Below are 16,466 nucleotides of genomic sequence, written 5' to 3' on the forward strand. Positions count from 1 at the left end.
TAGCTTGTGTATAGTCCATTTGCAAGAATAATTATCCCAAGAATAAATAACAGAGATGTGTAACATTGAAATATGTATTTTTTAAATTAAAGAAATTGTTATGTTATGTGTATGTTTCATAAGCTTCGTTGTCTTGTTACGGAAGAAAGTATTGTGAGTAATTTTAATAAAAGCTGTATACCGTTTTATCTACAGAGGTTTTGATATAGAAACTTTGAAATGTTCCGTCACTTGTGACAGTATTCGCTTCTATCACAGTTCCTAATGCAGTTACATAGGCTGTTATCGGCTCTATACAGTGTAGGATTTCGTTGTTGTAAATATCCGTCAAAGCATATTACTGATAATAATATTTCGACAACCGGTCGATATATTCACGTTTCTTTTAGTGTCGGTCGGCAGTCAATATCTTAATTTTTCACAAGTTTAACTGGAATCTGTTTTAGGTGTGGCTTAATCGGTGATACAGAATCCGGGGATGGTCGTCTTGTGTATCGTCGCACTGTGACATTCGCAGTAGAGTGTCAAGCAGCAAATTTGTGTTCTTGGCAGTGTTTGATTATGCTGGAGCAACTAAAGTATGCATAGGAAAGCATGCAATGTAGTTTTTTCCAGAATCGATTCACATTTGCCGACATAAGACTTCGATTATCATGACTACTTTACTAACAAATACATCACACACTGCTGCCTCAGTGATGCAACTTTCACGTATCTGCACTTTGCCTGCAATGTACCATGACCTTTACAGTCCGTCTATTGAAATATATTCTGGGCTGGGCCCGTGTCTGAAATGTTTGAAATATATTCTAGGTGTTTGCATCTCAGTAAGTTTTATTTTTTTATTTTTTTTTTTTAATGTCTTATAACAGAAAAATTACGAGTAGATGTAAACTATTAGCAACTAACCTTTTTCAGTGTGTCACTTTTTGTTGCAAATAACGTAGGTGTAACATACTATTTAAACAATCTAACTGTACGATAATTGTAGATAAGTAATACAAATAAATGAAACATTTACTGTATTTCACAGATTATTTTGTCACGAAGCGCTTCGAGTATTCCATGACCGATTGGTTGACGAAGCTGATCAACATTACTTCTATAACTTACTACGAGAAATTCAGTCGAAGTCTTTCGGTATGCAAGTTTGTCAGCTTCCTCAAGTGGGTGAGCCTCTACCAGTTCCATTAATATATGGAGATTTTATGAAGTTCGGTGCAGAAAAAGCTGACAGAGTATATGACGAAATAGCAAACATGGATAAACTTAAAGCGATCCTTCAAGTAAGTAGTTAAATTGCAATGAAGGCTGCATTTGATTATTGAAACTTAAGAATTTTATATACAGAGTAATTATAAATGATTTATTGGGTTTGAAAGGGCTGTATTAAAAAAATGTATAATACATACAATAACAAATGGATTCAAATGTCTGGCATAGGAAATTTGAAGCAAAAATAGATAAAATTGTCGACAAATTCTTTTAGCTAAAAGATCAAGGAAGGAATAAAGAAATGCACGCATTGTCGTTAAAATTTAACTTTTTTTTTTTTTTTTTAGCACAGTATTACTTCCTCACAAGCGCAACAAAAATTATTTCTACTTATCGATTAAAACACAATTCCAGAAAATACTTAACGTGGAAAGACACGCTTAATTTCTAAGGAGTTTGGTTTACTAAAACTCCTTTATATGTTTACAGTGTCCGTTTGTTCATGTGGGAGACAAAATCAACTCGAGAACAACGTGGTGGATCAGGCCAGTATACAGAGGGGTCAAAAGTTAAGGAAACAAGTTTTTTTGATTCAGATTATATTCAAACCGGAAGTGGTGGAAATCAACCATTTCAGGTTTCAGGGCTGATCACTATAGAGCAAAAACGGCATTAGAGAGCCAGAAGTAGTTTATTTATTTTTTTTTTTTTTTCAATCGATTAAGGATCCCAAGGATACATTTTATCTCCATCCTTAACTTTCTCTTAAACCTGAAAACGATAGGAATTCATTTCAACTTCCGGTTCCAATATTGATCTACATAGAATAAGAACAATAGGAGATAACAAGAAGCTATTTGTTGGAATCTATTTACCGTTATAAGAATAGGTACCGTGTTCTCTCTTAACCTTCTGTTCAAACCGGAAGTGGCAGAAATTAACCGCATCCGGTTCTAACGTTCATCACTATAATACAAAACCAATAATAGATAGCGAAAAACGTTTTTTGGAATCGATTTACCATTCGAACAATAGGTACCATTCTCCCTTTTAACTCTCTAATCAAAGCGGAAGTGGTAGAAATGAACCACTTCTGGTTTTAGCTTTTATCGCTATAGAGTAAAAACAATAATAGATAGTGAGAAGCGGTTTTCTGTAATGAATTAAGTGTCCCACTAATATATTGTGCCCACTAGAATCTCTCTACTAAAGCCGTAAGTGGTAGAAGTCTACTATCATTTCCGGTTTCAATATTAATTTATAAAATATTATGCCACACAAACCAACGCCTTTGTATCAAATGCACGTTACGCTGTTACCTATCATTATTGCCGTTTACACACCTTTACATCAATATCTGTATACATACACAGAGTCTCCCAAAAATATATATTCCCTAGTTTAACGAGAAAAACTATATGTTGAGTTAGTGTTAAACTTAATCATCACAAGCTTAGTACATATTACAATAAAGCATAATACAAGGTTCCTGCGCTTATACAGTCACTGAAGGTGCCCAAACTGGTTACCGTTAGGGTCATACACAAATCACTTTTCTAAAACCATAATCGAATAATCAGGACTTGTTGTTATACGAGGTCTTTCGAATTTTCCCTTGTGCACATCATGAAGATACCATGAATCTCAAATTTGTCACAAGGCTAAGTAATTGTTGGAGCATCTGTTTCAAATTCACACATTTTTGTTTTTCTTTTTTTTATATAAACTCAGTACATGTTTAAAATATGTTAAGGATAAATATAAGGCAACAATATGTATTAAGGGTGATTAAAAATATATGTAATAAAATATGTATTTCGCAATTTAAAATTATAATTAACTATCGTCCTGACTTTAGTATAAGCTTCTTTTTTTTTTCTTCAAAATTTTGACCTAAGGTTTTTGGAGGTGCGCATGTAAAGGCATAGCTGCTGTTTAATTGCTTTTTTCTTTCTTAAAATTGCTTATTGTTGCTGTTTTTTTGCTTTATTTTTACGATAAATGTATATAAAGTCATTGTTATTCACAAAGTATTGCTATTGTTTGATTTTTTCCTGTCAAAATGAGGAAGGGAAACGGAAACTATAAACAATGATTTGAGGGTGTTGACAACGACTGGTAAGACTTACCATAATACCATTGTCAATCACAAAATTTTGCCATTGTTTAATTTTTCTGCGTCAAAATACCATTAGAATGGAGAAAAAACATGTGTTTGAAAATGTTGACAATGTAAAGTTTTAATTTTTCAGTTTGTAACTGTATAAGTCTAAGTTTGTATTTTTCAAAATGTATAGAGGTACTACCTAACTCTCTCTGGCGTCGTACCAGAGTGCTTATATCCACATATTAAACTGATTCTCAAAGTAAACATTACGTTTTATAGGAAGTTTATATTCACAGGGTACTTGTATTCGTATTTTTTAATGTATCTATTCATGGAAATTGTTTGAACAGTCAGAAGAAGGCGAGTGATTTTGGGGCAGAACATGTAGGTGCTAGTATCTTAATATAAATATAGAGATTGATTCATTTATATTGAGCCGTATTACCTGGAAAATGCTGTTTCCACCACTGGTTGTGTTCGATCTGCAGGCCACGTCTACTAACTATTCCCTGACATCGAAGTTTCCGTTGCAGGAGACTGCGTTGCGGCTGAACCATGAATATTGTATCCCACTTCTCTTTACAGATATTCCACAAGCCGGAGACGGTGTGAACTCGAAGATGGAACACGCGCCGCCTGAAAACACAATAGTCTATTGGGTCTAGCATCTGGACTCTTTATAGGGATGTCAGAAAAGGGAATTGCCCTAGTTCGTTTTTTGTTCTTCAGCAATGTTTTCGCCGTGGGGCTGGATGTCGTGCGTTGGTGCAGTTCAACCTGGTTTACGTCTTATCCGTACAATGCTGGGGCTTGTTGATGGTACTGATGGTACATTTCAGTTAGGATATGAGTCTGGCATTACGCAGCATTGATTTTGACGTTTCTCTCCACTTTTCGGAGACGCGGTTTGCACCTGTATGAGAAACCGAGCACAATTATGAATCCTTTTGGGAAAGTCTGCGCACTGGCGGAAGAATATGCTTCGGCCCTTGGCATCAACAGATCTGTTTGTAATGACATGAACTTTACCACAGTTCCTGAGGTAATTCCAAGCCTCATCAAGATTGACAACAAATTTCCACCGAACACCTGCGATATGACGTTCAGACAGCCTCCTGCAATTTGTTTTTCGCTCAGCCTTATGATACGGTTTTAGAGCGTGCACACTGCTCTTGCGAACGACCCTGAAGCGTAAATTGCTGTGAATGGCGCAGTTGATTGTCGCCTGCGATGTATCGCATTTGCTGGTCATCACACGCTATGTGGAGAGATTTTCAGAGTCGCCATACGCCGAACAATATGCAACACCAGTTTCTGGCTGGCTCGCGTCGGTGTGGTGGATCCGAGACTCTGTGCCTCATATTTCCGTATAATATGATTCACAGTGGTACGAACTATACGAAAATTACGCACTTGACACATTTCTACGATGTGCGACGCAGCGAACGTAGCGTTGGAAAGTGCCACAATGAACCCCTCCCAGAATCTGTTCAGTGTCGACGGCGTCAGACTACTCTCGACCATACTTTCTACTGCATCACTAATGAAATACTGTTGATTATCTCGTGGCAATGGATTCAGATGCGCGGTACAATTTCGTGTTGACTTCGGGTCAATATAAATTAATGTCTGTATTATTTATATGTATGAGGATTTGAATGCCTCACTTTGCACCTATTGATAAATGTTAGCAACACTTTTGTAATCTCAAATTTTTGTTCAGTTCTCTTCCGTAAAAGTAAATCCTTTTTCACTTCTTTCTTTTTAGGAATATCTTGAAGACTATAATATGAGTACATCTAAAGAAATGAAGATAGTGTTTTTCTTGGACGCTATGGAACACGCCTCTAGAGTTGCTCGAATTCTTCGATCCGAAAGAGGAAATGCCTTACTTGTTGGACTTGGTGGCACAGGGAAACAGAGCTTGACAAAAATTTCTGCCCATTTGAATGGATACAAGTAAGATCTGTTTTCTTTCATTTTCTAATATTTTTCGAGAAAATTGATACAGTTACAAGATATAAACTCTTTGTCACAAACACAAATGAGTGGAAAGATGGAACGTCAGCAAGACCTGTGTAAAGTCTTACGCTGAAGTTTTTATTATTATTATTATTATTATTATTATTATTATTATTATTATTATTATTATTATTATTATTATTATTATTATTATTATTATTATTATCGCATTATTGAAGATCTTCTCGAAAGAACTTTCTGACCATATGATAGGTACCCAGAATTACTGATTTTTTATTTTTATTTTTAATGTTTCGCATTTATCTGCTCCAGTTGTATCACAGTGCTTTGAGGAACAATAACTTACTTGAGGTAATGATTGGATTTGTTGTCATTCCCTGCATTTCCATATCTTTTTCTCATTTCGTCTGACAGGTTTCCATACTTGCTAATTTTTATACTAAATGTTGATTGTATCTTATTGTTAAGTGTCCTGCTACATTTATAGGAGTTACTTCTTGTCCATTTTATTGATGACACTATTGCACTTACAGGCGTCATTTAGTTTGTTGTGATTCGTTGGTCCCAGTGTCGCTTGTATTTATTGTTTTAAAGTACTGGATTTAGTTGATATTTGTGGTATAGTTTGGTATTGGTAATTAGTTTCATGTTATGTGCTACAAAAGTAGTGTATGATTTTTGCAGTACTTGCATTTTTATTTTTACTGTTATTATGTAATTTGTTAATGAAATCCCACATGCAGCAAGTATAAGGCCATTTCACACTGGAAACATTAAAAATTGTAGGTGAGATAGATTTCGTCTTTTCTTTATATCATGTAAGGAAATGAAATTTATTTCATTATGTTCGGGTGACGGCACCTTATTATTCTTAAATATTCTGACAAGGCATTATTTTCTCTGAATTTTTACAAGATCTTTCAAATGACAAATGTTTTCTCTGGCTGTTTTATTATTATTATTATTATTATTATTATTATTTTATTATTATCATCTAAATGTAAGTATGAATTTAATGACTTTGCGTACGCGAAAATATTACCATTATATTGCTTAGAAAAAGAATGGAACTAATATGACTTGCATGATTTAAACGGGCGACACAACAAGGGTTATATGTCTCTGTTAGGGTCATGTACGTCACTGTTATGAGTATATGTGTCTCTGTTAGGGTCATGTACGTCACTGTTATGAGTATGTGTGTCACTGTTAGGATTATATGCGTCACTGTCATGAGTGTGTGTGTCATTATTTGGACTATGTGCGTCAGTGTCTTCAATATGTGTGCCACTGTTAGGATTATATGTCACTGTTAGAACTATTATGAGTATGTGTGTCACTGTTAGAACTATGTGCGTCACTGTTATGAGTATATATGTCACCATTAGGACTATGTGCATTACTGTTAAGAATATATGCGTCACTCTTATGAGTATGTGTCACTGTTAGGAATATATGTGTCACTATTAGGACTATGTGCATCACCGTCATGAGAATGTGTGTCACTGTTAGGAGTGGATATGCCACCTCTAGAGTATGTATGTTACTGTTAGGACTATGTGTCGCACTGTTAGAACTGTACGTCACTGTTATGTGTGTCGCTATTAGGACTAGTGCATCACTTATGAGTATGTGCGTCACTTATGAGTATGTGTGTCACTGTTAGGAGTATGTGCGTCACTGTTAACAATATATGTGTTACTATTAGGACTGTGCGTCACCATCATGAGTATGCATGCGACCATCATGAGTAGATGTGTCACTATTAGGGCTATGTGCATTACTGTTATGATTATATATGCCACTGTTAGGAATATGTGTGCCACCGAAGAAGACAAACAATAATTGATACAATCTTCTACTTAACAGTGTTTTCTTACTCTGTTAAACGCTAATAATGCTGAATAATAATATAACTTTGTAGATTTTTTTAATTACATATTGATGATGAACAAGATGAATGCAGAAAGTTATCAAATGCAAAACTTCAAATAGGTATTAAGTTCAGTAGTCTAAGATAGACGTGAGACTCAATTCCATAGGAAATACAAACGAAGTGATTAAATTCTAGTTAGAAAATATTGGGAAAGAGACTTGTAAGTAGGCTAAGAAGAAAATGGTAAAATATTATAAAGATGAATCTTGGGAAGCTTGGTAACAAAAATGACTTTACGTACGGTAAGATCCAATAGGGGGTATTTTGTTTTTCTCATACAATATGTTTAGGTTTCTTAGTTATGTAATATAGTTAGAATTACCGAAGTTCCTCTGTACGAAATCATTTTTGTAGGGAGAACATTAACAGTGGAAGATGAAAAATTCTGGAAGAAAGTCTTGTTGGATTTATACATTTAAAGGTATCATCCCTACATCACCTGACGCAACTAAGAATAATTCTCGGGACAGAAAATCACAGTTATTATTCGAAATATCTGAAACTGAAATATCTCGATCATTAATTGTTGATCTTCACCATATGTTCACCAACATTTTTGTCTACTCCTCCTGCATCCCTTTCTTAATCCTGAAAAACTACCTGTCTTCTTGTTGTCCGTTGGTCTAGTACCTTCCCCTATATGTGTCTTCGATTTCAGATGGAGACATTGGATAATTTCACTTTTGTTTTTCTTTCAATAGTGTGCAGTCCGCTTCCTGACTTTTTACACTTCCCAGACTATACTATTGTTTATACCTTTACGAATATTAGAGCACAAACACATCTTTTCTTTCCCTTTTCGCTAGTGTAGTGGCTACCACTCATGCTTTTGGAGCATAAGGTCCCAGGTTTGATTTCCAGTGGCAAAGCACTGAAGTTCGAACACATTACGCAGGTTGGGATTTCACCTTAAACTGTAAGTCTACCTCTTAAATAGCCTCGGTGCTCAAAAGAGACGTTAAACTTCAACGAACAACGACAAGTATATATATCTATTTTTCTTACATCAAGTCGTTTTCATGGTCTACTCGTATTGAACTATGTTACTATCCTATCTAAGAGTATATTAGTTTAACGTCCTATGATTTCCACCGAGGTTAAGGGAGATGATTAGATGGATGATAATGGTGGAATAACTAAAGTGGAGGAGCATGGAAGAAGCCAAGAAAACTCCCACACATGGTGTTTGTCCACCACAAAGCCTATTTGGCGGTGGCTGGGATCGAATCAGGAACTTCAGGTACTAGAAAAAAATGATTTACCACTGAGCCACTGCGACCCCTTATAAAATATTAAATGAAAAAGTTTGTTCATTAATATAATAGGATTGTAGATTCATAATTGCTAAACGAAATGTTGGTCATTAATCATTATGTGCTTGTAATGACTATGTGCTTATCATTATGTGCTTATATTAATATGTATGTATAAGAAAGTGATGGATATATAATTTGATATAATCTGCAATTGTTACACAGAAATATGACTTTATATTATTATTATTATTAAACACATAATAATTTACTTTTAACTTACCTTACAAATTTAGTAATTCGAATTAGCTAATTACGTGTTGTCCATAAAACATGAATATAGTTTTAAATTTCTTGTCTTGTCGTCTTCACTATGAATAGTGCTGGTTTTCTGCATCAGGTTTTTTCCACCCCCTTTCTGTAACACATTATATACTAAGCAACCTTGCTGAAATAATATGCATTGTTATCAATAATACTGTCATGATTTTCTGGCATTTCATATTATTGTTATTGTTTGTAAATACTAATTGACATATAAAATTCTATAACAAGGATATGTTTCATTATTGGGCTGAGCAAATGAGACTTTCTATACATTTACATTTTTTTTTTTTTTCGTTTGTAGTACAAGTACCAAAAAACCGACATGTCCAAATTTTGCACGTTGAAAGCGAACATCGATGACAGGTTTTGTAAATAAGGAGATCTTTGAATCTTCGATTGACTATACCCTTCTGGGATAGTGACCAAATTCTCAAATTTCTTAAAAATTGAAATTTTCAGTTCACATTGTAGGGAACTACAAAATACATATATGAGTGTATTGTTGGGTTATATAAAAGCTTGGAATTTTACTTTCAAATAATGATACAATATATATATATATATATATATGCACTTAGTGCTTATGCCTTTTTTAATAAACAACTATGTTTCAAATCTGAATGAACCTCGCGTTCTGGTTTTTGAACAAATGCAGGGAAAATGTATAGAAGCACTTAGATGAATATAATTATTATCTTATGGGCAGTTTATAAATTAGTGGGCTTATCAATTTTCTTGTTTTTGTTAGGAAACATATGTGGGGAACGCAAAACATAATATATATCAGCCAGAATTAATGAACATCTTTATTACTAAAAGTTAACATCCAATTTTGGACTGTCACAAAAAATTCAAAATACAAAAATTTTAGTGAGATTAATGAAACCAAAATGTTATTCAAATTAAGAACCCGAAATTAAATTAGAACAGGGGTCAACTGGACCAAGGCTAAACCATAATTTTGGACGTGTTCGCCGATTGCAGGAGGCTTTCTATCAATTTCTAATCTAACAAATCTGAAGCTAAGTAGAATAATATACTGGCATCATAGAAGAATTAGGAGATTTTTTTTTTTATTATGAATTCGTGGATGGGAGGTATGCGTGCATATTTTCTTTTTAATTCTAATGTTAATTGTATTTCTTTCCCATTTCTAATATTACTTCAAAAATTTCAACATCAATCCCGCGTAGGTTTGATGCGTAGTTTCTTACATAAAGAAGACATGAGTAGTAAGTATAGATATTTCTAGAGTTGGTTGCAAATTTCTACTCTGTGTAACATATTTTTTATAAAAACAATTCTATCTTAGCTTTTCCGTATAATACCGAAATGAGATTTATGGAATTTCCTAGGTATTTTTATTAATTAAACATTTAAAACACTCATTTATCCATCCCCAAATAGACGGCATGAGCTTTTATGGGGTATTTTTAACGTTTACATGGTTTATGGTAAGTTTAGAATGGACATTAAAAGCTATGAGGAAACTAAATTTTCAAATCAGGAAGTATTTTTTTAAAGCAAGCTTTAAATGCATAGCAATATTTTATTATTTCTTTTATATGTCTTTTATATATCTATATATTTTATAAGTTGTATAAAATTTTATAATATATACAACTTTGTTATTGGAAACTAAATTTGAATTTTATGTATAGTACTTCTTACAAGTAGAACTCACCACTTCACCGGAGCGTTAGCAAAATAAAACAACTACTGACATATAGTAGGGATGAATGTAATGTATTAACAGAAATTTTAGCTGGCTATGAGCACTAGAAGTATGGGAAAAGCGAATGTAAACGTGGATGTGAGAAAGCGATGTAATAATTCTAAGTAGATGCAATAGTAAAGTGAGATGCAGTAGTTCTAAGAACAATTTTCTCTAAAACAGATGCAGACACAATAGTTACGATGTCCACGATGTAAATGGGGTTAGGAGTTCTGTGTTTAGTGGCACTTTAGTATCATGCCTGCGATCTTGAAATCCACCATATTGGATTTACATCAACTTTTTTTAAAATGGAAAAGCGTCATATAGGATATCAAATAACAACGGAATTTTCCAACAATGCAATGCATTAATTGGTTTGTTCATATCTTGAACGGTGTACAGCCTACACAGTACTTGTACAGCTTACAGTAGTGATACCCTTTCCATTCGAAAAAGTTGATATCGAGCTAATATGGCAAGCATAATACGGAAGTGCTTAAAATGAAGACCTCAACCTTATTTACATTGTATGGGATGTCAGAATTATTGTACCCACGTATGTTTCAGAGAAAATGCATCTTGAAACTATAGCATTCCACTGTACATTGCTTTCCCACATCCACAATTCCATTTGCTTTTCCCCATAGTTCTAGTGCTCATTAGCAGCTAAAATTTGCGTTATATTCATTTCTACTATATGCCAGTACTTGTTAGTTTTTGTGACTCTGTGTATTTTAATAGTAGTAATTGCTAATTTTTGTAAACATTCTTTCCCTTTTCTGACCACAGATGCTTCCAGATCGAACTGACTAGAGGGTATGACTACTCGTCATTTCATGACGACCTCCGGAAATTGTACTACAATGCAGGAGTTAATAATGAGGATACTGTGTTCCTTTTCACAGACACTCAAATTGTTATGGAAGAGTTTCTGGAAGACATTAATAATATACTCAATTCGGGTAAATATCTTTTCGTCACGAAAATGACACAAGCATGTGTTTTTTCGTTAAAAGAAAGAAATCAAAAAAGACAGGGAGAGAAAGAAACTTAAAAACGCGTGTAGATATCTGTAATAATTACCTTATAATAACAGCCAGATTTTAAACGCAGTATGAATGAAAATAATAAAAAAAATGTGTCTTTAAGTGACAGAATTGCCCCATGTAATAAGGTTCGTAGATGTAAAAATTAAACTTTGATTCAAACAATTTTCTGAATAATATGTGTTGACGTAATTTAAGCTTTCTAACTGTTTCGTAAATTTCATTTAAAGAAAGCGTATTATTACAATTATCTTCCCTCCCCTTTTAATTCATTCAGAGTTTGTGTTTGTATTTACCTAAGAGAAAAAGAATTTGGACTCTACATTTTTGTAGAAGGCGCTTTGTAGTGAGCTTGAATTATTGTGACTTGAATTGATAGCTTACTTGCGATTCACATTTTCTGCTTGTCGAACTATTTTTAAAAAGACTACAATAATGTTCCATAATTTACTGAAAATTACAGTATTTTTTTTTTTGAAAAGATGTATAATTGTGTCTTGGAAAGATACCTATTCCGAAACTCTTAATATGTTGTTGTGTAACAAACGGCACTAAATAATTTGCTTTCTAAACGCATTTTGCCTCATACTTCCAAAACGTTGACATGTTTCTTATTTACAAACAGTGGCGGGTCTTAAGGGAAGTCAGATCGGCACATATTTAAATTTTAACGTTACAAGCTATGGAAAAAAAGCTTACCTAATGTATAATTTCTTTTTGGCTATATGAAACCTTCTTTTCTTAGCTTGTAGCAATAAACTTTTACTTATTACCAGTATGCTTTTTTCCTCATGAGCCGCTACTGTTTACAAAAAGTCTCCAAATTATACAGATTTTAACCAGGAAACTTTTCTGTCCAAGTTTTACTATACAATTTATTTTGCTTTAAATGGAACACACTTGTGTAGAACTCAGAGAAATGTAATCCCTAGCGGGGACTTGAAGACCGATCTCCCTTTGCCGGGTGGATGGTTTAGTCGTTGAGTTACTAGTGATATAACCAGCTTCTTTTCTAGTGGATTTTTGATTAGCAATTTAGTCTTTGGTTTTTAAAATGTAAATAATAATATATACTGTAAAAAATAATTCACATGTTATAGAGATTTGGTTCTCATTGAATTATATTTGTGTTTTTGAAATATACATTAGTTCTTCTTCTTCTATTATTATTATTATTATTATTATTATTATTATTATTATTATTATTATTATTATTATTATTATTATTATTATTATTATTATTATTATTATGTTGAAAATATAAAACTTTTGCATTAATAATATTCAACTAAGTCCAACAAATTTGAAGTTAATATTTGTTTTATTTTTTTAAAATTTAGTTTAGATGATTTATCTGCTGATAGAAAGATTAACAAATTATTATTTTTATTCTGGTTAATAGGAGAGGTACCAAATCTTTTCGAATCAGATGAATATGAGAGAGTTATTATTGGAACGAGACCTTCAGCTAAAGCGGCAGGAATTCCGGAAGGAAATAGAGATGCCATTTACGACTTCTTTATTAATCGAGTAAGGAGTAAGTTGCACATTGTAATGTGCATGAGTCCTTCAGGTGATGCTTTCAGGTAAGTGACAATGGGTAATAAATAAATTTCCTTTAAAACAATGGACGTGATTCACTAAAAATAAAATAAATTTAGTTATAAAGTTACTTACTATATGTATCCTCCGCGATTGTTTTGTTTCTGCGAATTTTCGATTCCCTGCGGGCGTTGGGTATAATATACATTGATGGAGTTGTATAAAATATATTTAAACACTTCTTAATACTAAAATATATAAATACAAAAGCAATTAGATGAAATGAGTTACAATTTAACATCATTTTACCTTGCTGAGGAGAGCCGAGCGCCTACTAGGTTGGTGAAGAGAAGGAAGGAAGGAGAATCTTTTTCCAATAAAATTTCAGGGTACCACGCGGTGTTGTGACTTATTTCGACCTATACAGATTCTAGACGCGAGTCGTATTCCGAACGAAGGATGTATACCAAGAAAAATTGTTCTTATCCAAACAGGACGTATACTAGGATGGACTCATTCCAAAGCAGACTATGCCGAGGTACCACTGTGCTATTTAATTTACACGTAAAGAGTATTGTGACTTAAAAGTTATGAATATTAATCAGTTACTAACGGAAATTGTATTTCAGCGTTTACGTATTCTAATGTTACTTCAACAAAAGAAAGAAAAACAGTAATTGCCATCCATTGATTCGTATTCAATAAATAATTTAAATGCTATTTCAGGGCTAGATGTCGCATGTTTCCTTCACTAGTGAACTGTTGTACCATTGATTGGTTCACCGAGTGGCCAGAAGAGGCTTTGTTGTCTGTGTCCCAAAGTTTTATGATGAGCTTGGAGAATCCTGAATTGTCTGACAAGTTAGCAAAAATGTGTGTCATATTTCATTCGGTGAGTTTGCATGTTATATTTTTCAGTTTTATACACTATTTATTTAATTATGAAATCGTTTTCAACACAATTGCAAATGTTGGACATCGTGTCCGTGGGTTTTCCCGGAGTACTCCTTTTTCTCCCACATTCTCATTCCTCCAATTCTTTCATGAAGATGGCGGAAAATGATTGATATAAAGGCATTGAACTGTTGGATAAGCTCTCTAGGAATGAGAAATGGATTTCCTTCTATAATGCTTTTAAAAAGTCGTTATCCAATATATTTTAGTAGGAAGCACAGGAATTAGGTGAGTCGTAGGTTTAATCCTGTTGGAAGTTTTTCGAAATATTACCAGTATAGAAGTCTTTAGTTCTTGGATTACACAAGTAAGTACAAAATAACTGACGCAAATAATAGTTTATTCTAAACAAAATAAATTTATTAAGTAATTGAAAGAAATAGATACATTTTGCGAGATGCTTATATTTTGTCGGACTACAGAAAAAAGATCAACAAAACTGTGTGTCTTTCTATTTTCCTTTTTGCTATTTCTGTTTTTCACAAGCAAGCAAGCAAGAACGAACGTGAAAAATAAGAAAATCTCTGCTGATGTTCCTTTCTGGTTTTACTTAGCTTATTAAGTCTTATTTCTTAAGTTGATGACGGGGAAATCAAATCCACAGCAAGTTGATAATTCAAAGACATTAAATTTTTGTGTTGTAATAAAATTCTTAGCAGTGGTTTGTGTGTTACCATCTTGATTTAAATATAAGCACTTTTGCTATTGAAAGGATGTACTTTTTTTTTTTTAAATCTCATTTGTGCGTATTAACACAGTAAATTTTAATGCAAATTAGAATACAAAGAGCTTGTGTTATTTGAAGTTTATTATTTGGTTTGAATAAAATTCCTATACAGAAGTAAGATGAGCAGAAGGTATAAAAGACAATGATAAATATTAGAAGTAAAGTACGCCGGTCTTTTTTTTTATTTTTTTTTCTTATTTGAAAGTATTTTACTACCTTTCAAATAAATGCAAAAATAACTTAATTTCCACTTCTGATTTCTTTTAATGTTGATACGACTTGATCATGTTAATTTATACTACGTTTAGTGATGATGGAAACAGAAATACAGTCTTTATGTAAAGTATTTCGCGAAGATATTAATTCATAGACCAAAGTTTGTAAACTGCTTATTTTTCAGAGTGTGACTAAAATGACTTATCGCTACTATGATGAAATGAGAAGATATTATTACACCACTCCTAGTAGTTATTTAGAAGTTCTGAATCTTTTCATGATTATGTTACAAGATCAGCAATCACAAATAACGCTTGCTAGGGATAAGGTGAAGAACGGGTTGACGGTAAGTTTCTCTGACCTACTATTATGCAAAATAATAATAATAATAAATGAAAGACGAATTGAAACCAGTACTTAAGATTTCATCAAAAATGATTATCTTTGCCCAATATTTTATTAAGTTAATAGAACTGGTTTTATTTTTAAAAAAATACTGACGAAGTTTCATAAGATAGAGTACTCGTATGAATAAGTTTTGGATAATTTGAAAACAGATGGCAGAATTTGTTAAACAGTATCAATACAACTGCAAGCAGAAGGTGGTAACTTGTTTTGGATGATAATGGAAACTAATAGGAAAAGTGTTTCTAGTTGATTGTGTAGTCAATAAATTTTGAAAAATTACCGCTCTGATTTTGTGATAAAGTTGAGCAAGGATTTGTTTAGAATTTCCAAGTCTGTGTTTGATGATTCATTTTTATTATTTGTAAATGCTTCGAAGATTGGTTCTTCTGTTTATGATTTAGATTTATGAAATAATTTAATGTTTATTTTCATACAAATAGTGGAAAAAACTTTAAATAAGTGCGGTTTTAGTTGGAAATGTTTGGTTGGGAATTTTTTGTCGAAATTTGATTTCAATTTTGTATTACATGTAGTCATTCCAATATACTTCTCATTACATACTCATAGGGCTTTATTACTTATTTATGGGAATGCTTTGGTATTTCTTCTTTCAGTAAACATCAACATACTAACTTGTTTGATTTGCCTTTCGTTGTCTCGTCGGAGCACAGAGATTAAATTTAACTATTAGATTTGTGAAAAGCAAAGATTAGATTAATTTTTCAACACCCTACGCCACATGTATTTAAATAATTTGAAAGATATCTGAATCTAAAAAGCAACTATTGCAAATGGATACTTCTTAAGCTTTTGAAGAAATTTCTTTAAAAAAAATATTGCTGTTTTTTTTTTACTCAAATTATTGGTCTTGAATTAACGGGGAAGCTGCAGTTTTCCAGACTTGCAATTGCATTATTTTTCACTTAGCGAAAACCCTTTCATCTACGTTCCTACTTAAACTGTTCTGTAGAAGAGAATACTATTATGTATAATTAGATAAAATAATAGGATGGCAATAATTAAATAAATTATTTT

General features: G+C 32.8%; 1 protein-coding gene across 1 annotated transcript in view; it reads left to right on the forward strand.

Annotated features, from left to right (window-relative positions):
* The window catches only part of Dhc16F (Dynein heavy chain at 16F), a 418,273-nt gene that overhangs the window by 277,624 nt on the left and 124,183 nt on the right, over positions 1–16,466 (forward strand). The window contains exons 42-47 of the mRNA XM_081735970.1: positions 1,034–1,286; positions 5,091–5,281; positions 11,328–11,500; positions 12,987–13,170; positions 13,853–14,018; positions 15,208–15,369. Coding sequence (XP_081592096.1) covers positions 1,034–1,286; positions 5,091–5,281; positions 11,328–11,500; positions 12,987–13,170; positions 13,853–14,018; positions 15,208–15,369 — 1,129 coding nt within the window. The remainder of the gene's footprint in view (positions 1–1,033; positions 1,287–5,090; positions 5,282–11,327; positions 11,501–12,986; positions 13,171–13,852; positions 14,019–15,207; positions 15,370–16,466) is intronic.

The sequence above is a fragment of the Thermobia domestica genome, chromosome 13 (assembly GCF_964235325.1).
Source record: "Thermobia domestica chromosome 13, izTheDome1.hap1.1, whole genome shotgun sequence".
Lineage (NCBI taxonomy): Eukaryota > Metazoa > Arthropoda > Insecta > Zygentoma > Lepismatidae > Thermobia > Thermobia domestica.